Source organism: Pezoporus flaviventris, unplaced genomic scaffold (assembly GCF_033815535.1).
Source record: "Pezoporus flaviventris isolate CSIRO_AGI_PZ_B2104156 unplaced genomic scaffold, CSIRO_AGI_Pfla_v1 ptg000066l, whole genome shotgun sequence".
Lineage (NCBI taxonomy): Eukaryota > Metazoa > Chordata > Aves > Psittaciformes > Psittacidae > Pezoporus > Pezoporus flaviventris.
In genome coordinates, this window is record NW_026892614.1 from 22,371,707 (window position 1) to 22,397,034 (window position 25,328).

At 40.4% G+C, this 25,328-nt stretch overlaps 1 protein-coding gene across 1 annotated transcript in view; it reads left to right on the forward strand.

Annotated features, from left to right (window-relative positions):
* Positions 1 to 25,328, forward strand: part of PPP1R14C (protein phosphatase 1 regulatory inhibitor subunit 14C) — a 54,124-nt gene that overhangs the window by 25,199 nt on the left and 3,597 nt on the right. Inside the window, exons 2-3 of the mRNA XM_061471528.1 lie at positions 16,266 to 16,349; positions 17,552 to 17,584. Coding sequence (XP_061327512.1) covers positions 16,266 to 16,349; positions 17,552 to 17,584 — 117 coding nt within the window. The remainder of the gene's footprint in view (positions 1 to 16,265; positions 16,350 to 17,551; positions 17,585 to 25,328) is intronic.

Consider the following 25,328-nt stretch of genomic DNA (forward strand, 5'->3'; position numbering starts at 1 on the left):
CAGGCGTGTCAAGGTCCCTCTAGATGGCATTCCTTCCCTCCAGCGTATCAACCGAACCACACAGCTTGGTGTCATGGGCAAACTTGCTGAGGGTGCACTCAATCCCACTGTCCGTGTCAGCGACAAAGCTGTTGAACAAGACTGGTCCCAACACCGATCCCTGAGGGACACCACTCGTTACTGGTCTCCAGCTGCACACTGAGCCATTGACCACAACTCTTTGTGTGTGGCCATCCAGCCAGTTCTTTATCCACCAAGTGGTCCATCCATCAAATTGATGTCTCTCCAATTTAAAGACAAGGATGTCATGTGGGACAGTGTCGAACGCTTTGCACAAGTCCAGGTAGATGACATCAGCTGCTCTACCCCTGTCCATCAGTTCTGTAGCCCCATCATAGAAGGCCATCAAATCGGGCAGGCAGGATTTCCCCTTAGTGAAGCTATTCTGGCTGTCACCAAGCACCTTGTTGTTTTTCATGTGCCTTAGCATGCTTTCCAGGAGAATCTGCTCCAAGATTTTGCCAGTCGCAGAGGTGAGACTGACTGGTCTGTAATTCCCCGGGTCATCCATTTTCCCCTTCTTGAAAATGAGGGTTATATTACCGTTTTTCCAGTCATCGGGAACTTCACCTCACTGACGTGTTTTTTCCAATATGATGGACAATGGCTTAGCAACTTAATTTCCCAGCTCCTTCAGGACCTGTGGATGGGTTTCATCAGGTCTCATGGGCTTGTGTACGTTCAGGTTCTTAAGATGGTCTTGAACCAGATCCTCTCCTCTAACATGGCAAGTCTTGTGCTGTTTGTTGAACCAGACTTCAATTCTGCTTGGTTGTTCATTTAGAGTGTCTGTGTGTGTTGTGAGGATCAAAGAATGATCTGGAGGTAGATGCAAGGTAAAGTGTCTGAGATTGTTTCAGAGTTTTAAGTGTGACAACAACTTTTTTATTGAAGACCATAAAGTATTTTGAAATTTGACTTGTTAACCAATTCATCCTTTTAAGTGAGACTTATGCTCTGCTGGTTTCCCTGGTTGGAATTCAGAAACTGAGGAATTAATGTCTGATTTCAATCCTAGCCCTCCTGACTTAAGTTCTACACTTACTATTTTTTTTCAGATGCAAACCAGCTGCTTTCATGAGTCAGTGGTTTCTTAGTGTAGTGCAGTTGATATTCTCACATTTCTGCACCTTTTAATGAACTTGAGCATCTTTTAGCATGGGGCCTGGCATGATCTTAAACCTCAGGATTGGAGCCTTGGGAAAGTTACTAGTATAACCTTGATTCTTTTGATGCCAGCTTTTCTAGGAGGAACTGAATGGAGGTCACAGAGACTTAGATTAAAAATATTGGAACTAGCGGAGGGCTGTTTTATGTCTCTTCATAATAGCTGACCCTGACAGTTTAACAGAGCTTATTGACCATCTGCTTTGTCTAGTTTGCCACATGGCAGAGTAACAACTAAGCCAAAATACTGGCTGCACACTGTATTAATTAAACAACTTGCTTGTGAACACTATGAAGGTACGAAATAGATTGATGTTGTATATTTAACTTGAAGAGTTTTGTCCTTTCCTCTGCTGCAGTTCTTTGGCTCTGCCAAATATTGAGCTGGATATCGAGCCAAAGAACGTAAGAAAGGTGGTGAGAAGGGAGCTGTTCAACTGTGCATTAGAGTCCCTATTTACCTCCTTGCCCTCTGTCTTCTGTTACCATTCTCAACAGATGGGACCCAGAGTATATTACAGTTTTGTCCCCCTGCTGCTACTTCTGACTGCTGCTCCCTGCCTCTCACAAAGCTGGCAAAAGCAACAGCTGTTTCATAATTCCTCTGTTTGAAGGGAGGGAGAAACATAGCATGGGGAGGGGCAAGAGACTGAAAGACTAGACATCTTGCTTGCAAAGGACTAGAGAGAGACATTGTTCATGTCTCTTGTTTTCAAAAGCCAATTTCTCTTCTGAGAACAGCTTTCACTTTCTTCAGTGTTCGTGTTCCTGGAAATACAAGGCATCCTTCTCTGAGGTGAGAGCAGAAGTTGAGAGCTTTAAGCAAATAGCATTGGTTGTGTCTGCATATCTCTAGCTGGAGGAACCTGACTGTGGGCTGCTTCTTAGTGTGACTAATCCTGCTTGAAGGCACAGCCCCCTGGGAAAGCAGTTTTTAAATCCAGACTGTGCTGGATTCAGAGACATAGAACATGTTCTCTGAAAGGGATGTGGCAAGGCTTTGGCAATATCCAACAACTGACTGCTTGATGAAGGGACATGCTGTAGGTAGCATCTCTGCAGCTAGAAGCTGAATCCTGTTGAGCTTGTTATAATGAACAGATGGCTTGTTAATATGCTCTGCTGTGCTACAGCAAGCTGTGCTTCTTCAAGGCCTTGCTACCTACACTTTCATTGCAGAAATCTGTGTACAGATTCTTTTTCTTCTGGTAACTTTCTGTAACAACAGGTAACTGTTCATACATATGTGTTGTAGCTGCATATTTGTGGTCTGTTAACATGCTTCTGAAGGGTTAGTGTCTATATATGTGTATACACTGTGTATATAGTAGTATACTGTTGGATGGTGTAACATGACATAGTATTGCAACTCAGTATAACGTAAATCTGAATGCAGCTTCTATTTGGCTGTATTTTAAATATACCTACGCTGCTGGAAATGGTTTGTCTAGTAGGTAAATAACTTCAGGAGAAAACTGGGACAGCTGTACTCATTTGGGTTCTCTGAAAAGCTGTCTAGTCTGCTGCAGAGAAAGCCCGTGCTACCTCCTTGTTTTGGCCTCTGAAAACTCAATGCTAACTAGAAACATTCTCTGATTGTGTTCTGGACTTTTAGGAGTTACAGAGGATCTCTGATTTACATCTAAGTGCTTTGGATCCCAGGTAGTCCTGGGGTGTGGTGTCCTGCAGAACCAGGAAACTGTTTAAGAAACGACATCTTGAGTACATGTGCAAGTTCTCTCCTTTCTGGGAAGCTTTAATATTCCTGAAGATGGCTCCTTCTGGCATTTAAGGGATACTTGAGAAAATTACACTTCCCTTAAAATCTTCTCCTTCTCACTTCCCCCCTCCCCCCCCCCCTTTTTTTCTCCTACTGTGTTAATTAACATATTTAAGAATAGTCTGTCACCCTTTTGTTAACTTGAAAAGGTGAGGATTATAGCCCTTCTGCTTGGGCTCCAACCTAGTGATGAATGAAGGGCTAGGCTTGATACAGCTTTTAAAAAGTAGTCCTTGCCTGGAGCTGTATTTCAGTCATAAGAAACAGTTTAAGCAGCTGTTTTCTTTAGCATGTACATAGGAGTTGTGCTGTTGAGAAGGAGGGGGAAAAACAGTGTTCATCCTTTGGCAGCCTGTTGGGGTTCTTTCCCTTTAGTTCAGACCAATTGCAGTTTCTGTCTTGACTGACAATCAGAGTCACTTGCCAGTCTGTAAGTTCATGTCATTCAGGGGCCCTCATCGGCCCATGCTCTGTTTGCCTGCATCATCTTTCAGCTACAGTGATTTGCGAGGGCTTGCAGCTGTTGCACGAGCATCTGGAACTTTCATGGTTGTGCCGGGAAATATTGCCTGTTTGTTTATCCAAGGAGCATAAGGACATCTGAGTGCTCTGGCCCCATTTTGTTTTGGGCTTGCTAACACTGTCATGATCATGTAGCCCATCACAAATTTTCATTATCCGATGTGAAAAGGTCTGCCACATGCTTTCTGCCAGCAAGATAGCATGTCCTGGAAGATGATGGGCTCTTTGGCATTTAAAAAGTGAAGCTGTGAGTAAATTAGATGCTTCAGATTGACTTCATTTCGTTATTTTTATTCTTTTTTTTTTTTTTTTACTTTATACCAAGCCAAAACAACAAGTGTTTTGTCTTATGTTCTGGTTTTCTCCTTCAGTATGCCTTAAATAACTCTTCAGGCTGTGGTTATGGAACCACAGAGCTTTTATTCCTTAAAAAAGAAAAATATATCCTTATCATCCATAACTCTTAATTCTTCTGAAATGCCACTGGCAAGAGAAATGCACATTTTAATTCAGGCTGTGACCATTTAAACAATGTAGACGATTAGAGACTGCTGACAAGTGCTGACTTGCAAGTTTGTGTGGGGAAAAATGGAGGAAAGTATTTTGACATGTTTATGACATTTGCTTAAGAAAGATAAATCTTGAAGTTGAAGCAGGAGAAGAAGAACAAATTTTAGGCTGACTACACAAAGTGAGAGTTCAGTTGAAAAAGTGCCCTGTTTAGGGATCTTGGGAGCTGTAAGAAGAGGTCCTGATGCTGCAGGCTACCTCAGAAGACAGGCTGGTATCTGTTCTTAAAACGGTTGTTGCAGATCATCTGCAGGCTCTGTCAAATGATACTTGCTCAGTTTGCTTTTTCAAGGAGGCGTCACCATTTGTAAGGTTGGCTGGCAGTTTAGAGTGCAATTCTTTGGCAGTGGGCAAAGGTTTGCTTCTCAGGATAGGTAAATGGGCACATAGGGACATAGGTGGCTTTGTAGTGGAATGAGTGGAAGAGTGAAGGAGGAGATGGGAGTCAGAAGGGTTTGATGGAAGCTTTTCTTTTACTGGTGCTTTGGACTTTGCAGTGAGCCCTTCACTTGCATTCAGTGGTCCAGTTGAAAGGATGTACTCTTAACTTGGAAGTACAGTGCCTTTTTACAACCTGTTTTTCAGAGACTCTCAGGCAAGAGTGAATGAATGAGTATACTTGAAACTAAATGAATGGGAAGATGTTTTTGCCAGACTTCTTAGAGCTTTTAAATGGAAGTATCCTTAAATGAAGTCTAAAGCCTAAATTCCTTTCAAATGTGCTACATTTGGATATAATAAAAGGATTTTGGGAAAGAGTTGTTAAAAATGGCAATTAGATATTAACTAAAATGGGAAGAGATGACATATAGAATCTATGAGCACCTATATCAGGTAGTTAAATGGTGCTTTTGCAAGTGAGAAGGAGGGGTGATGCTGCAAGACAGAAATTCCAGTTAACACACCTGCTGGGATGGGAAGAAAATGCTTCGATGTAAGAAAGAACTGAATGCTTCCATTGAAAATCCCCATTTTGAAAGGAATTAATATGCCCATACCAATGACAGAGAAGATAATCTGAACTTTATGTTTAGCTTTCACCTTCTATCACTCTGTTCTGTCTTGCACTGATACGAACTTTTCAGATGAGACATCTATTAAATTGTCAAGTAGTTGAGAAATGGAGCTTTCCGTGTGTATTTCTTACTGGCTTATGCTATTTTGTCTGTTGAGAAGTGTTGGGGAAAGGCGCCTTTTTCTAATTTAGCACCTTCATCTGCATTGGCATCATGATTACTTTTCCTTGTAGACTATGCAAGGATTTCTCAGCCAGGAGAGGAAAGCACAAAGAGATATTCTGCCTGTTCAAGAGAAGTGGCCATGTTTCTGTTGTACTGGGCAGCTGCATCAGTGTCATGGTTAAAATCATCTGATTTTTGAGGGCTGTCACATTTTTCTGAAGTTATAGAATACTCATGGTAAAATAAGAGCAAATAACAAATTGCAACTGATGCTCAACTTCTATTTCCCAAATGAAATATTCCCAAGGGAAATATTTAAATGAATGATGGGGCCACAAACCAAGCAAGGCATGCCAAACTGTGGGTTTTGGCCAGTGTGGTATTCCTAGAAGCTGTTCTGTTCCAAGTCAGAGCCTATTTTGGTTTCTCACTGTTGGATGTTTTATGGCAGGAGATCTGAGCAAGTGCTTCCTAAACAGCTGCTTATACAAGAACTACTGTGTATGGACAGAATGGAGTCAGCACTGCAAGTGTGTGACCTCTGACTAGTGTTTCAGTCACCCATTCAAGCAACAGATAAATACCAAACTAAAAATAGCAAGTTCAGGGCCCAGGGTAAGTATTTCCAGTCACCTACATAATAAGCTCTTTTGAAAACTTGTTAAAACACAGGATGCCAAGAAATTAATTTGCTAACCTTCCCCCAGCCCCAACCCCTAAATAGTGTATGCATTTTTTTTTTAACTCTTAGAAAAGCCCATTTAGCAGCTAATCACAGGAGACCTTCTCCTGTTGATTCTTTGGGAATTACTTCCTTAGCTCTCAGTTTACTGACCGAGGTGCCTGCACATGCCTCCATGGCTGTTTATGGAGTTGCAGGCTGTATCCATACATAGGGAGTTACCTCCCTGCTTCTGATGGGAGAATGCAGTCAGTGAAGTGTGGCAGCCAGCCCATTCTGGCTCCAAGGGTGTGTAAATAAAAAGGCATGGCCTTCTGAAAGAACACAGCCTTCCTTCCAGCCAAGAAAACTTGAAGGGTGTGTTGGTGACCAACAGTAGGCAGTGTGTCTGCTGGGCAAGCCTAGCTTCAATTGAGTTGGCAGAGTTTGAAGTGCGATAAAACTCTAGTTTAGCTCTCCTAACACATCATTCTTTCAATAGCAGCTTTGTGGCCCTGCTAACAAGCAGAACAGAGAACTGTGGAAAGAAAGGATCAAGGTGGCTTCTTCTACAGAGACATCTTTAGAGTATTTAGCTGAGGTCATCATCATTACATTCTTCTATGGTCTGTATAAACATAGAGGAATCTGACAGCAGTGGTCACGTTCATGCAGAAATATACAATGAATTTTAATGGCTGGTCAGCCTTTACTGATTAGAGAGCCCTTGCCCTCCATTTGAAACTCCTGTTGCCATCACTCTTGGGTGTAGGTAAGCCAGAATGTACATAGAAACAGTTAGTTTGGGGAATTTTGATGCTTTGCTTATTACAAGCTACTAACTTTATAATTTGCTAGTGTCAAATAAATATATCAATGTTTTTTCAACTACTTGATTTTTTTGTTGTATGATTTATTTGAAGTCCCGTTTTGGCATAACTCTGTGGCACTAAGGCAATTTAGATGTGATGTGAAGCATCAGTCTGTAGTGCAGCAGAACACAGAAGCAGGAGGTTGGTCTGGATTTTTTTATTGCTCCAATTCCGTAAATGTTTAGTTGCATAGCCATTATATATAGAATTGTCCTCTGAAATTGGCCCTGCCTCCCCTTCCCTGAGTAACTTCACTTCAGTGAATGGTTTGGCAGTACTTGAACCTGTCTCGCTGTGCTTTAACTTAACCTTCCCTTTCCTGTCTTCCAGCTAACTTTTGACACAGTTGGCTGTTTTACTTTTCCCCCACCCCTAAATGGGGTAAAATGCCATACGTGCTAACCATGTTCTGATGTAGGACCTAAGCAGCTGACTTAAGTTTAGGGTTTGGGCAGACTGTAGCTGTAAGGAGTTTGTCCAGAGGAAATAATGGTGTGTTGCTATTATCTTTCTGCCCTATAGCCTTCTAATTGAAGGAAAGGCAAAACTGCAGTGGCATCTGCAAAAACAAGCAGCTGCCTCTGTGTTGAGTGTCAGTGCAGGCAGGCTTGTGTTCTGGGGAAGGGTGAAGATATTTAGGGAAGCTGAGTCGGGACTCTTTCTCTGGATGTGGAGGTCCTCTCGCTATCCTCTTCCCTTTTTGCCCATAAAGGGAGCTTTCACAGCAATTACATTGAGGGATGATGTTCTTATTTCTGCTCGTAACCCTGATCACTCCATGCTGACAGAAGCACCCCAACTGAAGTAAGGGCACAACAGAGTAGCTTCTATTTGCATCAGTTGTGTGGTTGCTATTTTGATGTACTTGTGTGCTATTTTATAATGAAAGTTTGTGTTGTGTTGACTTCTTTAGAGGAGCTGACTTTTTGAATGGAACTTGCAATTGGAATAGCATCTGTCCACTTCATCTGCTCTAGAGTTGTGTGAGAGCCAAGAGGAGAGGCTGATCTGTGGCTGTGCCAGCTTGAAACAAACAACAGTAGTCTATAGTAACTGAGGGAAGAGAAAGAGCCAGCTTGGGTAATGAGCTGGAAGAGCTTGGCTTGAGTGGGTGCTCCTCCCCTGCTCATTAGAAATATCAGTTGCTGTTAATGGCTTTAATGAGGTTCATAACTAGAATTTTAAGTGTTTGTGTGTGCTGTTTAGTCATTGCCCTGTTAGTGTATTTTTCATTTCCATTTGAATTCTGAAGCTACAGCTGTACCTAACTCCTGGCACGTGCATAGACATTAAGATACCCTTATACTTAAGTGACTCCTAGTAGTTGTTTTAAATTTGTTTTGAACCATGTTTTTTTTTAATACTAATTTCCAAGTAAGGAAGTTTGATTTGTTCTTGGGTATTGATAACTAACACGAACATACAGGTTTAGTATCCCAGTTTGTCTAGGGTGATATCCTTACACAGGGATTGTCCTGCTTGGCATCATTTTGTCCTGAATCCATTCCTCCCTTCTCTCATCAAAACCAAACATTCAAGCCTGTAACCCTCATGATTTATGCTTTCCAGGTGGCTAACTTTGCCCCCTTTCATAGTCCTCAGAAAGGAATAAATGATCCTGAGTATTCAAAACTCATAGAAGTCCCAGCCATTAAGGAGACATTCTCACAGGATCCCTCTCCTCTGCCTGTTTTTTTGCATTTGGTCAAGGAAAGAAATAATTTGCTTCAGACATGCTAGTGTGTTTTATTTTGTTTTTTAACTAGCAGTAACTTTAGGACATCTTATCAAGTGCATAAAAAGGAACTGTATTTTTGACATTAACACTTGTAAATGGCCTGTAGGAAATGCGAGTAAAAGCCCTTCTCACCCTTAGTCGCATTTTCCCTTTGACTCCTTTACTGCTGTCTGCTGGAGAGCATACTCTGTCTGGTTTGTTCATCTAGATGAGTGTGTTAGACCAGCAGGTTACTGTCACCTTTTGACAGTTCAGTTTTGCAGCCCTATGTGCTTTTTTCAGAAACTTACAGTTGACAGTACTGTATAAGCTATGTAGTTCTTAGGAATAATGAATGAGATGTTGATCTAAAGCTAGAGAAGTTCTGTCTTCTCTTTTTCCTTGCTCGTTGGTGCTCAGAAGTGAGGTCCTTGCTTTTTGAAGCTTCAGCTCATAGGACTTATTTTTTGTGAGTCACTTGTTGATCAGCTGCTTAAAGTGATGTGTATGGACATTCAGATATGTTATTAAATGTATGTCTTACGCAGTAAGTACTAGCCTGGAAAATGCAAAAGGGTCTAGTCACTGTCATATCCTTTACTCTGTTAGTGTGGTCCTTCTGGACTTTACTGACTTAATTTGGATTAAGGTTATTTCTGCAAATCAGCCTCTGTATTTTGAAGTGGATGTGTTAGAAGGGTGTGTTTGCTCATGCTCGGATAAGGGGAGAAAGGAGAAGGAAGAATTCCTAACCACACTGTTTCAGTGAAGGCTGGCTAAGTGACAGGATGGTCATACTCTTCCGATTGTTCAAGGAGCATGGTGGTATCCTTCTTATCATGTAATCCTGTGTTTTTCTCATGGCGTGTCACTCGCTGGGGCAACACACACCTAATGTGTGTACTGATACATATCTTGAGAGTGGATCTTTAGGCCTGGGAGCTTGAGAGTGCTCCCTGTTCCCTGGGTTCAAACATGCATCTTCAACAGATCTTCTCTTTGGGGTTTCCCTGGAGTAAGATGTGCTCTTCATAATACAAGCTTCAGGCTATTTGCCCACTTCTCTACTAATCAACATAGGGTGAATTGTCAGATGCAGACAGGCTTTAGCTAGCTCTTTCTTCTCTGAGCCAGAAGAACGTGGATAAGCTTTGGTCTGGAAATCTGATGGCTGTGTTAATAAACTGTGGCACCTGAATGTAAATGCTTTGCCAATGGGGTTTATTCTCTTGGTCTGAAAGTTGCAGTTATGCAGCTATAGTTTCTGGACCACTGTCGTGGTTTAAGCCCAGCTGGTAACTCAGAACAGATATGATGTGAAGCATCGCAAATGTTTGCACACTGGCTGAGGTCCAGCTGTACTTGCCTGTGTAGACACTATGATTGTGTGTCTGTCTTTCCCATCTAGCTTAATAACCTTTTCCCACAGCTTTGTCAATTCTCTTAATTGCCAGGTACCGATGATTTCTAGGTAAGCTCCCCCTCTGCCTCACACCAAGGTGTGTATTCCTTCATGCAGAGCTGCATAAGCATTACTCTTGGCACTACTCTTGATTTAACAACTGGAAAATGCACTTTTCGTATTTGTCGTATTTGTCCAAGTTGAAAAAATCTGAGCTGAGGAGATTTTCAGTAGATGCCTGTCTCAACTGGAATACCTTGGGAAGATTTTTAGGTAAGAATTCAGTTATTTCTATGTTGAGACTAAAATCAGGAGGGGAAAAATGTTTCTTCAGATTGCATGAGAACTTTTAGCAGCTTAGTTTAAACTCTAGTATGGCTAACCTTGGAAATTTAGGAGTGAGAAGACTTGCTTTGTGGTGGAGATGCCTGTTGCCAGTTGATGAATGTGTTCTCAGTTTTATCAAGGACCTCCTCTCCTCTTTCAGTTGTGCTTGTCATGTGTCCAAACTTGTTAAATATTGGCAATAAGCTCAAAGATTCTTAGGTGAATAAATTACCTTTATAGAGAATTAGGAGGGGCTGGACTCTTGCAGTTCATGTTGATAGGGAGCCCTGACTACACTGCCTGGGAGCTGAGAGTTGCCTCTTTCTCTGCTTGCAGTGGTCCTTCCTCTGGCCTTTGACTGATGAGGAAGGGTACATAAGAAGGAGGTAGAAGCAATACCCCCAAAAGGTAGAGCAGAGGTGGTGGGATTTTGCAGGAACCAAGCCATGGTAATAAAAGCTGAGGACTAAATTTTTAAGAACAGGAGCAGAGGGAAGTGAGTGCTCGAGGGCAAAAGTTAAACTGCCATTCCCCAGACCTGAGAACTGACTCTAGGGAAGATTCTTCCATGCTCTACCAGCAGCTTCAGGGGCCCTTGCTGGGTTTGTAAAGTGTTACCTCCCTCTAGTGGTGTGTGTACAAGGTAATGGGCACAGTCCCCTGCTAGCCCCAATGGTAAGGGTAGATCATATAAAACACAGCATCCTTGACTTCTATTCAGCTATTCATACCGTGTTATGTACCTGCAGATGCACTAGGTGCTCCTGTGAGATACTGGGTACCTTGCATAAGCCATTCTGCTGACAGGTGGACACTTAGTGTCCTTCCCTTTCAGGATCCATGTGAGGTCAGTTTTGAAGACAGGCTCAGCACAGAAGATTTCTGTTAAACAGCCACAATGCTGCAGCTAATTATGATTATTCAGGAACAGTGGGATCAGCAACCCAAAATGAGTCAACAAATCTGTTAGCTTTGCCTGTAATGTCTCTTCACATTTACTTAATGGACAAGAGTGTTGAAGAAAGGAACCCCTTTCACCAATCAGGTCGTGGTGAAAGGGGCTGCTGTTCTGGTTAGAACAGCCTTGGTTCTAACACAGGCAACACAGGCTTTTCTAACTCTTAGTTGGAACCAAGACTGAGTGGCATGCACTCAGGGGTGTGGGGCATTGCACTCTGAGTTGCCTTTGAGATTGCACATTCAATTGACTAATGAGGTAAGTGTCTGATGTAGGAGAAAATAATATGTAACTGCATGGTAAGGATTGTATTGTAGTGGGAGCAGCATCCTAAACGTGTTAACTGATTATTAGCTGTGCAAACTGTTGCATGTGTTGCTTGAACCACTTCATCTGGACCAACAGAAATGAGAGAATTATTTTTTCATGTTTAACACTGGATCATCATGGCTGCTACAGCATTACTGCTGTTAGTAGTTGAGAATTGGAGAAAACATTCTATCATTTAGTAATTGGGTTGTAGCACTAAGGATTCTTATTCCTATTGTAAATGTCCCCAAACCTGGCACTTCTGAGTTTCCTCTTGCTCTCTTCAACATATTTCCTAATCTGTTGCTCCTCATACCAATCAGTAGACTCTAGCAGCCTTTCTGTGCTGCCAGCAGCTTTATTTTAGCTTTTGTATTTTGACTCTCCACTTAAGTAGGATTAGCTTTACATCAGAAAGAGCTTTTTTTTTGATTCTGGAGTCATAATTTTTTGACCACTTAAACTGTTGTTTTTATTCTCATTTTTGTCTACTTTTGCCCTGACTCATGTGTCCCCCAAAATAATGGAATACTTTGAAATGAGGAACGCATGGGTTTTTCCTTTGTGTTCCATACAAATGACTACTTGGTAGTATTCTTTTACCTGTACTAAGTGCAATCCATTCATAATCGCACCAGGTCACATATGCAACCAAATGTCTTCTAGTACTCGTAGTTTATGGCACTTTTATGTATCATCTTGAGTCTTAATTACCTTGCATTGGGGCAGTGCTGTCCATATCTGCAGATTAACTTTTTTAAAGCTAACTGTATTAGATGTCCAGAAGGTGTTTCTTATTTTTAAATTAAATCTTTTTATATAGTGATACTTCTAGAAGGACTGGTCCTGTTTTCTAGTTAGCTTTGGCCATCTTCCAGGACTTTGAGAGAAATCCCCAACTCATACAGTCTTAAACTTTCATACCTCTGAAATGTATGGTCCTTTCCTTCCCTTTTCTTCATCTTCCTCTTTCTGTCCTTTCAGGTTGTTTCTAAACTCACTATACAAATGATGGCTTTAGCTTCTCCTTTCTCTCCCAGACTTAAAATTTAAAGTAAAACCCAACCAAACCCATTTCATTATTTCTCAGCATGGTAAGATGATGCACAGTGAACTGGCAGTAAGGATGACAGGTAGCAGGCTAATTTGAAAGTTGGCTTTATAGTGGCAAGTTATCCATAGGGCAGCTATCACCCTTTAAGTTTTAAAGTCTCAGATAAATGCTTAATTGGTAAATACCTGTAACAATGTCAGACCCATTCTTGCTGTGCTGGAGGTGCTATCCTCAATAGTCAATAGACTAGGGTGTGCAAGAGTTCTTCAGGTGCCCTACAAAATCCTTCCCTTTGGCTTAATCTGCTGTGGAAAGTGATTTCAGAGGCTTTTCCCTTTTTTCATTAAGGGATGCTCACCTGTTACTGTTCTGTTCACTGCTGGGGCTGTGATCACCTCTGCCAAAGGCTAAGTAGAAAACAGTTGGAGAAGTTGTAATGTCTTAAACTACTACAGCTATTTATTACTTAATGCATGTTTGTGCCCCAAGGCATTTTGCCAGTAGCCTGCAAAGAATTCGTGCAACTTAAATAACCACAGGGCTGTCTTCTAATATGATGTTGAGTTCAATTGCATTAAATAGCATGGAAGCTAACGCTGGTGATATTCTTGGACTTCTGAATACTCAAGCGTAAAACGGTTCATGTCTTGCCTATATTGTTAATGCAAAGTGGAAAGAGTGCTTAGAAAGGATGTCCATCCTTCCTTCCTTTGTTTCAATTGATGGGTGTTTGCACTCACAACCCCCAGAACTCTTCTATTTTAGCTTCTCTGGGGGCTGCTCTCTGTCAGCACGCTCTCCCCCCTCTTCCCCTCCCATTGTCTGCTATTTGCAGCACGTTGTCTTCCTCTCACTGGATCAGAACATGGCAGTGCTTTGGTTTCCCTGCACAGCCTAACGGCATGAACAAGACTCTTAAAATATGACCTTTCTGCTATGCACAGCCCCTTTCAGGCTTGCTCCAGCCTACTCTGGATCTAACTGCTCAATTGTAGTAGGATCAACCACACTTATCTTGCCAATGAGGCAAACAGAAGACATGAGAGAGGGAAGGAAGAAAGAGTCATTACAGGTGGTGTGGGTTGGTCAGGCTCCTGACCTAAGCACATGTTTTTCATACGTAACATAAAACTCTTGAGATCATGCAGGCATAATAGTTCAGATGGGGAAAAATGCTTTGATTATGTTCTTTCATTCAGCCAAAAATAAGAGCAAGTGTTACCTTTTTGAGCGTCCACTGCTCCATTTGTGTTGTCTGTCAGAGTTCAAATTTGCTGTGAAGTGGTGAAAATACATGTGATCTTTTGCAGAAAATGTAACTTAAAGGCCAGTATGTCAGGCACAGCAAGCTCCCTTGTTTTTGAAGTATCCCTAACTTATTTTTTGTTATGGCTTTCCTTGAAGTAGAGGTGGTATATTACCTCTTATACCAAAGCTTAAGTGAATTACTGGCATAGTTGCCCTCTGGACTAATGGCAGTATGAACTTTGAAGATGTAAGAGAAAGTTGATGTGAAGGAGGTAAGAATGAGGAGGGATAGAAGCAAGAATTTCTCCCACATGACTCACACCAATCAGGGTAAAACTAACCTTTCAGGAGTTTTCAGCTTCAACAAAGCATGATCACAAAAAAGGCATTATATACCTTCTAGGGAATTCCCCCCCACTGTTGCCTTTCAACATCATTTCAGTTTGCCAGAATGCCATTCTGACAGGCAAGAATTCAAAACGTGTATCTTGACAAAATATTTGATGTGCAGAACAACACTTCTCAGCACACAAAGGCAGGTCCATGGATGTGTCTTTTAATGTATTTCCAGTATTAACGGTGGTAAGTCCAGGCACCCTATCTCAATAGTATTTTTAAGGAGCTGCTTAGATAAAATGTTCAGGAGGTTTACTGTTTTATTTGGGGAATTTCTGGTTCTTAGTGTGATATGCTAATTAGTAGCATCGGGATAGTAAGCTAAGGGTACCACTGCTAGGGATTAATATTTATCCTTTCCAATCTAGTGGCTTTTACTGAGTATCTCTATAGTCTGTGGAAGACTTCTCTACTCTTCCCCTCATGTAGAAATTGCTAATGAGCCTATAGCATTAGGTTAGGAGCTGCCTTATTGCCAGATTATGTTACAGTAGCTAGTATTTTTATGATTCATCTCAGCAAATGCTCACACTTCCTTTCTGGCTAAAATGCATGCTGACAAAGAGTGAACCTGCTTTGGGCAAAGGATGTGCTTTGTGTACTTTTATTCATTGGCCTGCATGGCTGCTTTATCACATTTCTGTACGCTTTCCTTCAGAGGTGGGAAATGGGGACCTTAATCATCATAACTTTTCTCTTTCCTCCTCATATCCAAATAAATGTTGAACAGTTGGAATTTTAGCTGGAGCTGCTGATACAAGTATTTGGCACTTTGATACTTAACTTTTGCTAGATTAACTTGGGCTAATTTGTTACCTTCCTTGCTAATGTTTGAACTCTTATCCAGTAGAAAAGTGATTTTGGTGGCAGTTGCTGTTGGAGATGTTAAATGATTTCACTATTGTTAAAATTTTGCAGATTGCTGGGCCCATCACATTTTTGTCAAAATGCTTCTTTAAAGGATCTTGAAAAATGTTGTTGAGGTACAATTAAATAGCTGCTGCTGGGGATATTGGTCTTGTTGCTTAACCCTGGCTCTCAAATCCAGCCTTCCTTTTGGAGGCTTTTTTTCAGGTCCCTGTTTTCATTCAGGAAGTGCTAAGGTGATACAACGCCGGTGAGCTGATCGATGACAGTGTACTTGTGAGAGGGCAGACTCACAGTGCCCATGCATTGGCTTGGATGGAGCAGGGGAAGCAGAGGAGCCATGTGGCTGTGGCACTGAGGCCGCTGTGAGGGTGGGACTTTGTGTGACAAGGGGAGAGCCTGAGACCAGAGTGTTTTGTATGCATAGTGAGGTGCCGCTTTTACCATTTTGAAGTGCATTTTATGTTGTGAAAATGCAAATAATGGCCAACAGACTGTGAATGCAATGAATGGTGATACCTGTGGATGAATTCTTTTTGGGATTCCAGAGCTCAGGGATCCTTCAAAATATGTGGACTGCTGCTCTAACTCGGGGAACAATGTGTCTGATGTGATGGTGATGCAGAAGCAGAAATGTATGGGTAGTGGAGATTAAAAAATTATCTGAAATATTCTATGCTTTAGATTTTGCACTTCACTGGAAATCTGAGCTCTTCTAGTGGAATGTATGTGGCTTACAAGGATGTATGTCATCTTTGTAAGCCAACTTTGAGCAAGGGAGATCTTCCTTCAAACAAAATAAACAGTCCAATCAAGAATGATTTCAAAGCAAGTTTATGGATTGCTGCAGCTTTTATCTCCTTCTTCCAGTAGCTCTCTTTCATCCTCTTGCCCAGTACTGTGAGAATAGCATGACTTTGTGCTGCTGGGCATGGGTCAGTAACACAACCCCTGGCTATGATGGAAGGATTGCTTAAGAGCTGTCACCTCCTGTGTGGTCAGGGCTTGGTTTTCTGCTGGCCCTGGAGCAAAGAATCAAGCCACCTTCCCTTACTGATTTCCTTCTTGCCTGGCTGCAGGCAGATGGGGTTATGTGTGCTATCACTAGGCTGCTTTTGAAGTTAGTTAAAGGATATATATTTCTATCGACTATGTGGGAATTTTTGCTTTTCAGGAAGAAGAGATGCCAGATGTAGAAATTGACATTGATGACCTTCTTGATGCAGCCAATGAAGAGGAGAGGGCTCTCAAATTACAGGTAATATTATATCCTAATTTCAAATCAGAATGTTGCTGAATTAATGCATCTGGGTCCATATCTTGTGTTTGATTAGAACTGAGAGGTTCCTAGATCTGAGTTTAGCATAATTTACTGGACTGTAAAAAGGTAATCAAAATCCTTTAGGCTAAAAATGGTCTGGAAGGTAGGTGATAACAGGAGTAAATAAGAGTTCAAAGAATCCAGTAATATAGGGAGATATGCTGAGACAGATTAGATTCATTCAACTTTTTACAAGTATATGAAATGAAAAACTGGAAATTATTTCTCTGTCTATACCAGCTAGGATTTGGAGCCCATTGAGTTATCTTGGGGTAACTTGCCTAAAAGCTTGAGGAAAGGATAAGGTGGTCAGATGCAGGTATTAGTAGAGAAATTCAGAAACTGTCAGCTGAAATTAAACCCTTCAAACCAACTCTCCAATTCTCTGAATTCTGCTTGAGGTAAAAGTTTATGAAGGGAAGAATGAGGGAGGAAACATCATTGTCTTAATAGAGATACATATATCTAATTCAAGATAGAAAACGATTATGAGGGTCTCTGTTTATAATCTTTTCAGATGCATTGAAGGAAGGAAACCTGTGCGTGGTTTGCCCTCGGCTCACTTCTGGGAGGTGATTACTGTGGTGCTTAAATGCACCGCATCTGATTTGCAGTGCCTGTTGGCACCCTTTTCTCAGTGCCCACTGCCCAGACACATGGCTCTACTCTATTTACTCAGCATTCATAAATAACTTTGCTGCTTCTGCCTAAACAAGCTGCTGCAGCTGGGCTGCCAGGAACACCTGACCTAGCTTACAAACTAGCAAAGGCCTATAGGTCTGTATTTCTGCATCACAAAGACTGTGGTGCGCTCACAGAAAGCTGCCTTTCACATGTGTATTCCTGGAAGAAATGTTCTTGGATTCTCATTCATTTTTCTTCAACAGGGGGGTTTTATAACTTCCAGCCTGGAGAAAGAAGCCATCATTTCTCTCATGTTGCAAATTATTCTGATCCATCTAGGTAGGGAGTGAAGGTGACTTGCTATAATGCTAGGTTTTCAGTAGTTTCATAGTCCAGTGATTCCTGGTTCCTTCTCCTCTTCTTTCCCCATTCCCTTGCCAGTTTTTATACTGTAGAGTTGTTTATGTTCACTGTTATTCTGTATTGGAACTGACACTTTCATGTTTTGCTTCTAGGAAACTCTTGTAGATTGCTACAAACCAACAGAGGTAAAAAGACTTTTCTTAAATACTACTTATATTTGGAAAGTGTAGCAATGTTCAAGCTAAAGTAACTTTTTTTCTTATACTGATGATAAAGTAAATACAGGAATATTAATAGAGAACTGATGGGCTTGGGGTTTTGATCCTGGGAATGTTTATTCTTGTCACTTCACTACAGTAGGAACAGGATTGGGCCCTGTGGAGGAGCTCCTGATCATTCCAGCTGAAGTAGCTATTGTCTTCCGTAATGTTCTTGATTTTACTTTACCCACACTGAAAGTTGTCATATTACAAGAGTACTAAACACAGTTCTTATCACATGGTTAAAACCCTACTATATTTGCATGAAACATCAACTTGAGAGATGGACTGTGTGCTCTTCAATGTGAAGCCATTAAATTTTATCTCTGATGGTAAAATTGGTTGTTCTGGGAACTGTTACATAGGTATGAAGCTCAGCTAATTGTTTTTGTGAATAGACTTGAATACAGTTGTGGGATAACATGAACTAGCAGGATTTGAGCACTCCATTTTCAACTTGAATATTCAGTAATGTGTCCAGTGCCAGTATAGCTTACTTCTTATATAGTAATGTGTGCTTACTAGGAGGAGTAAATCATAGAATTATAAAATCGTTTGGGTTGGAAATATTGTAAGAAAAGCTTGGAATCATTGTAAAAACCAACCAACAAACTAAAAACCCCAATAAAATCAACCCCTAGGTTGTGCGACATTTTCTTGGTTCGATTTATAGAGTCAGCGCTTTTCCACCTGTGGCTTTTGTATAGTACTTGGTGTGATTGGCTTACAGGATTTTTCTAGTTAGGAACCTTTCAGCTCTGCATGACTTAGAAGCTAGGCATTTGTCTTTTTGAAACAAGGCTGCACATAGCTTGCTTCCTTTGTAACATCTACAGCTGTAGCTACTTAAACTATTGGGGCTTAGGGTAGTCAGGCTGTTGGAACCACTGGTATGGTTAAATAGACACTTCTCTGTTTATCAGAGACTTTCTTCAGGGCTTTTCCATTTTTTTTTTTTTAATTTTTTTTTGTGGTAGACTGGGAAAATTCTCCAGAATTGCTATTACAGTTGTTGGCACTAACTTTTTGACAGTGCAGGGAAGTGACCCAGAAAGACTAGCATGGTAATGCTTCTATATCTTGGTCTGTGTTGTACCTTGATTTCTTCACAGCAGGTAACACACGTTACCTCCATCATGATGACAGGCCAAAAAATCAAGTCTTCAGTTGTCTCACTGTTGTAATGCTGCACTACAGATGACCCCTTTCAGCCTCTGAAAATGTAATATGAATTATTTTTCTTAGCTCTGAAGCTGGACACTTAATGCAAGGATAAATTTCAAGCTGTGACATGGGTGCATGATAGATGTCAGTGAGTGTTCCACTGGAAACCTTGGTCATAGAACTGCAGGAAATGCTGTGCTGGTAATTAAGTTGGCATGGCAGCTCACAGGAAACAACATCCCGGACACGTGTAGTTTACCGCCCTGAAGGCAATTGGATCAGAGTGACATTTTAATACTGAACTTGTGACTTGTCTGTTCAGTCCTCTGCTGATGGGATGGAGGCAGCTCCTTTACCTGGAAGCATATCCATCTTCCTTGACAATCTTTTGAGATAGCCAAGTTAAGTAGAGTATTTAATCCACTCTTCTGAGACGATAGTTACCAAAAGGGGAGTAATTTCCCAGGATTATTTTCACAACAGCAGCTTTTCTTCTTCATCTGTACTATGATAAGCCCACTAATACTGCATGACTAGTGATTTAGGCCACTTCAAAATAGTGATTTTTTTTTTTTTTTTATTTGCCATATGTGGACTAAGAAGAGCCTTAAGTTAGCTCAAGCTTGCTATATGAGGATCTGCACCTTGTCTGGAAAATCTGAAATCCTTTTGTATTTTCAGACCATTCAAAACTATTGAGGTAATTGGTTTGTGAAGGGCTTTCTGGAAGATTTGTGGTGGATGAATGTGAGCTGATGGAATTTCTCCTGACCAGTCAAATGCAATCAACCAAGTACACTAGGGATTTTAGCATTGAGAGTTACACAGTTTGCAAATGGCAGTAATCCCTAACTGGAGAAGAATGTAATATGTCATCTCTGCTCTTCAGAACATAAGGAAAAATAGTACAGCAGGTAGAAAGCTTAATAACTTGAAGCTCTGACCTCATCTGTTTAAAAGCAAGCAAACAAAAACATGAAACAAAGCAAACCAAAAAAAAAACCCTGAAAAAAACAACAAAAACCAAAGCAAACCCCAAACAACCCTCTAAAAATCCTAATGTGTGTTGTAAATAAGTTTTGCTTACTGCCTTCCACTTAGCATAATGGTTAAGGAAAGACTGAGGGATTTTTGCATGTATTCTGGATTGACTTTTCATCAGAAGAAGCAGAGTTATTCAGGTCACTTGAAAGGTGGAAGGAATTCTCATTGTCTAATAAACTGGCCAAAGACGATAGCTGTCAGTAATGTATGAGAAACTGCTACGAAGTCTTTCTTCTGAGGGAAGATAAATAGGCTGTTAAATGTGCTCTAAAATGTTAAAAGCATTTTTTTTTAACGTAGCAGTTATGGCTGTTATTTCACTTTGTATGGAAATATGCTTAATGTGGGAATCTTATTGTAAAGAGTCATGTAGCTTGCCCAAATAAGGCAACTAAAGGTTATTCAGGAAAGCATGCACAGTTGGTATGTTTTTCGGGTGCTGTTTAAGTTTACATGAATGATTCTTAAATTAAAATGTTGATTTCCTAATCAAGATTTATATGCAGTGCAACTGATGCATCATTCAGTCATTAAAAATTAGTTTTGTAAAATGTGCCAGAGACTAAAAATAATTTCTTGGCACATTTGCCAACTTGGCTGTTTCTACAAATGTAATAATTAAAAAGCCCTCCAACACCCCAAAAAGAACCCCAAACAAAACCACACAAACCCAGTGTGTTTATTGGTGTTAATTACTGTAATATGTGACTTGTACTTATTTTTGACATCATTTTACTTCAGCCATAACCTCCTTTTTTTGTGTGGTTGAGTTGTGCTTGTTGAAGAGAAGTTGAGTTTCTGCCTGACTTGAGGCATAGGCTTTGGGATCTCAAATGTGAGCAATGATTTGACATGTGATGGTCGTCTTCCTACCGTGCAAAATGAAACAGTGCTAGCGGTATTCTTCGGACAGTTTACACTCACTATGCTTCCCCTTCTCTCTTCTGTAACTACATTTCTACTTCAAAAATGGTACATGTCATGTAGGCTTGACATAAGGTAACGCTTGATGTGAGAGAAGTTCATTTTAGGAGTGCACAACTTAAAGGGTGTTCTGTCTGAAGAATTAGTGCCATAACGAAATTCTGGATCTGAATTTTTGTGGTTAAAAAGGAGCAGGGAGCAGCAGCATCCTTCTGCATCACCCATATGCCAGAGGTGCCACTGCTTCGCTCAGTGCCATGTTTTGCCTGTGGAAAATCCCACTCAGACCTTTGTCAAGTTTCTGCCTTGGTTCTAACTGATGAAGAATCTTAATGTAGGTTACAGGGAATTTTAAGTCTCATGTTAGCAGTGAAGGTAACAAATTTAATCTGTAATCCTGATGATAGGGTATTGATACTTGACAACAGACTCTCTATTTAGAATAGGAAGGCCATTGTGGCCATGAAATCAATGAGGTTTTGTCAAGATGCATACTTTGAAGAAAGCTAAATTTATGTTATTGTATCTCTGCTATTGGTAGCAGCAAGACCACCCATATGGACTGGGCTTTGGAGAAAATCTGAAGTATTAGTGTCTGATGTGAATTAAAACTCCTGATAGTGGGGCTGCCAAAGTTACCACAGGAAAAATGGATAATAGCCTGTTAAACTGCTATGGGAGAGAAATCCAGTGAATGGGCAATTTTTATGTTTACTGACTCTAAAAGATGCAGCTGAGCTACACAATGCCTGCACATAACTAATATTTGATGAGAATGAGATAAATTAGATTTGGAGTTCCTTTGTTTCGGTCTTTCCTCATAGAAATACACAAAGCTTCAGGCAAATAGGCTGGAGATCTCTCCCACTCAGGCAGGATTAAATCTATCTAAACCATTTTGTTAGTATAATTTTTTTATTTAGTGCAAAATGGGAGAAAAAGTAGATGAAATTGCATCCTTGAAGAAAGTTGTTTTGCTGGTAACTTGTAATTAATAACAATTTCCCTTATGATTTCCAAACAAAAAATGTGAAATTGTTGTGCATATTCTCTGGAGAATTTGGACAGAGATTTATGTCACTGATAGTTACTTCAGTGGCCAAACTATTTCAGCAGCTTTTAACGCTTAATTTTGAGAAAGGTAGAGAGCATTTAACTATATGCTTCCCTAAGCTTAATTCGTAGTTGGAACAAATAACAGGATTGTGACTATTTTGGTTATGCCTTCAGATAATGTGTATTTAATATATAGACATGAATAAAAAGCTCAACCCTGCTGAAATAGAATCTCTAAACTTTTGATGGATAATATATTTTTTTGGCCCTACTATGTTACAAATTATTTCAAGTTAATATCACTATTTGGTTTTGGTCCTTTTTTGTTGTTGTGTTCTGTTTTTTCTTAATATAAATATAAGGCAGCAATACACTGCCTTATGATTAGATTAAAAAGTACATTTTTGTAGCAATACTAACTAAAGATGTGTCCAAAAGCCTCAGTGCAGTGTACTGATTTAGATCTGGGTGAACCTAAGAGCTCATAGACATTTAATGCAGCTTAGCTGATGAGTGGTAAGTTATTAAGCCACTGTAACTGTATTAAGTGTCCATATTATTTGAAATCAAATAGGACAATTTGTAGAGAAAAAGTTAAGAAGGAAGCATATTTAAAAGTAGTGCAGACAGAGGCATTTCTAGAAAAACATGATTTCTTGATCATCCATTTAACTACTCTGAATTCACTGAACTGAAACTGTTTATGTGCCTGCTGAGATCTGCCCTACATTGTACTACAGCGTTGGAGGCAATTAAGCTTGCATGTTTTCATTTCTGCAAGTGCTCGTGAATATAACTTAAAATACCTATAGCAATATTAAGCAAAAAAATACCTGAAAGAGGGTAGATTTAGGTTAGATATTAGGAAAAAATTCTTCACTGTGAGGGTGGTGAGACACTGGAGCAGGTTGCCAAGAGAAGCTGTGGCTGCTTCATCCCTGGCAGTGTCTCAAGACCTGGTTGGATGGGGCTTTGAGCAACCTGGTCTAGTGGAAGATAGCCCTGCCCATGGCAGGGGGTTGGAACTGGATGAGCTTTAAGATCCCTTCCAACACAAATCTTTCTACGGTTCTATGACTATTATAAGCATGTTGATTTGACAAGAATAAGGTGGGCTTGTTTACATGCTGCCAAATTGGAGAACAGCTGGACTGCAGCTAAGTTTTCTGGTATGTAATCAGTGCCTTTTACTGTTTTAGCTCACCAAGAAGCTTAATTGATGCATATTCTCCTCCTCTGGGCACTGATGGTGCTGAGGTCTCACTGGAGAGGCCGTGCTGATGGGATTGTTCAGTAAGGCTACAGAGATTCTGCTGCACCAGTTCTTGCTAATACAACGCAGCTTCTAGCCTCGCTCTCCCAAATATGTGCCTTGTTAGTTCCCTTCAGGTTTGTGCCTGTGTGGAAGTGAAGGTGTTTGGCAATAGGGGTCCCTTTTTCCTTTTTTCTTTCTAATTTCCATTCAGATGCCATTTTTGAGCTATTGTTTAGTTTGTTGCCCAAGTAGCTATGGAGATTGCTCTTCTGGCTGACTTTACTTTTTACATCCAACTAATCAGGCTCTCTCCAGGAAATAGCCTTGGGCAAACAGTCAAGGAAATCATCATTTTTTTAACTTTGCTGCAGGGAAATAAAGCTGTGGAGGAAAGCTGGTTTAGGATTCACTTTGTGCTCTAGTGAAGCAGAGGACTAGAAACCCTAAATTTTGGTTTAAGAACTAGTCCTAGAACATGCGTACTGTTTGTGGAAGAGAAATCTGGAGAGACAAAGTCTAATTATTCTCCAGAATTAATTAGAAGACTTTGAATAGGAAGCATGGAATTCATTGTCTAGCAAATGACTTCATTAAAACAATGAATCACACCTCCAAAGCAGCAAGGTGAAGTGATTTCCTCCCCTTTTCTGAATTATCATTTCACCTTCCTTTGTTGTCTTTAGTTTTGTTTTTTGTTTTTTTTTTTAAATTCTTCATTAGATTAATGCTTTGCTGAAGCAAATGTCTTTAATTCAAGGGAAAGCTTTGCAGAAGGAAAGTGCCTATGGCCAATTATAGATGAGTTCAAATGAACTATAGATTTAGTCTGTCTCATTTAAATTTGCCTTTGAGATTGGAAAGATGTCTTCAAGAAACAATGATTTTGTATTATAAATTAACAGGATTCTCAATACTTTCAACAAAACTGTATGTAAAGGTGGTCTCACAGAAAATCTGTAAAGAGAATTTAAACCGAGTTTGTGGATATTTTTGTGGTTATCTTTTTTGGTGATGTGATTTTTGTTGTTTGTTTTTTTTTCCTTTTTTTTTTTTTTTCCTCCTCCCCTTTTACCAAGCCCCAAAGTGCTGGTACAAGATTTTTCTTCTGTTAAAGGTAGATGTGGCCTGTGTATTTCTGGCTGTAGCCCTCCAAGGAATAATTCATAAATTCTTGAGTCTTAAGCTGAATTACTGGTAGGGTTTTCAAACTCTATGAATAATGAAGTATTATATAAGTATATGTAAGTAGATAATCCAACCTGTGTTACAGAACTATTTTAAACATAGATGGGTACATGATCAGCATTCAAATGCATGATGCTAAGCTTTGGCATATCTCCTAGAGGGGGATTTCAATAAAATGCGCTGTGTAAAATGATTTTTGTGTATGAGGTTGAGATAGATGTGGATATTAGGCCTTCTATTATGCCTTGACTTGAATGTCCACAAGGAATAAACCCCCAGTTTTTGAGTGATGTTTAAAGAAAACAGATGCGTATTACTGTCATAAAGATGAGTTGGTTAATTATAAAGGGAAGGCTCACTGAAATGCTGTGAATCTCCTTTCCTGCCTCCAAGAAGGAAAATGTGCATCTCTTCTAGAATGCTGCCTTTTCTTGATGGGGAGCTGCCAGACAAGAAAGGCACAAGCACTGGAGCACAGCTGTGTTGATGGCAGCCAGCTCCATACAAGTGTCAGATGCAAATGATACCTAAACCAGTAATGTACTGAACGAATACTGTGGTTTGCACACCCATGGGATGTGCACAACAGCCCTACTGGGTTATGTAGAATGTCTGCCACATAAAAAATGCTCTTGTTGGGTTTTATTGCAAACCTTTATTTCAAGAAACATAGTTCCTGAGGGCATAAAGCATTTTCACTTATTGTATGTACTACTTCAAATGAATACAGCTCCCTTCCCCTTCATTACAAATAGCCTCAATTGCCTCAGATCTGCTTAGGGGGTTACCCTACAGTTTGCTTTATTTTGGCAGCACTAAGAAGTTTAGTGTGAAAATTGCTTGAAAAGTTCAATCAAATATGTTCTTTTGCAAAAGAAGGTGCTTGTGGTACTGCTTCAGAGTGTCAGGGGAGCTCCCCTCCCTTTGTCATACTGAAAAACAACTGACCCTGTTTCATATCCAAGGGAAACTTGCTCCAAACTCTTCTGAGTTGTGGGGGAAAATGGACAGAGGGATGGCAGAGGTGCCTCTCAAACAGGG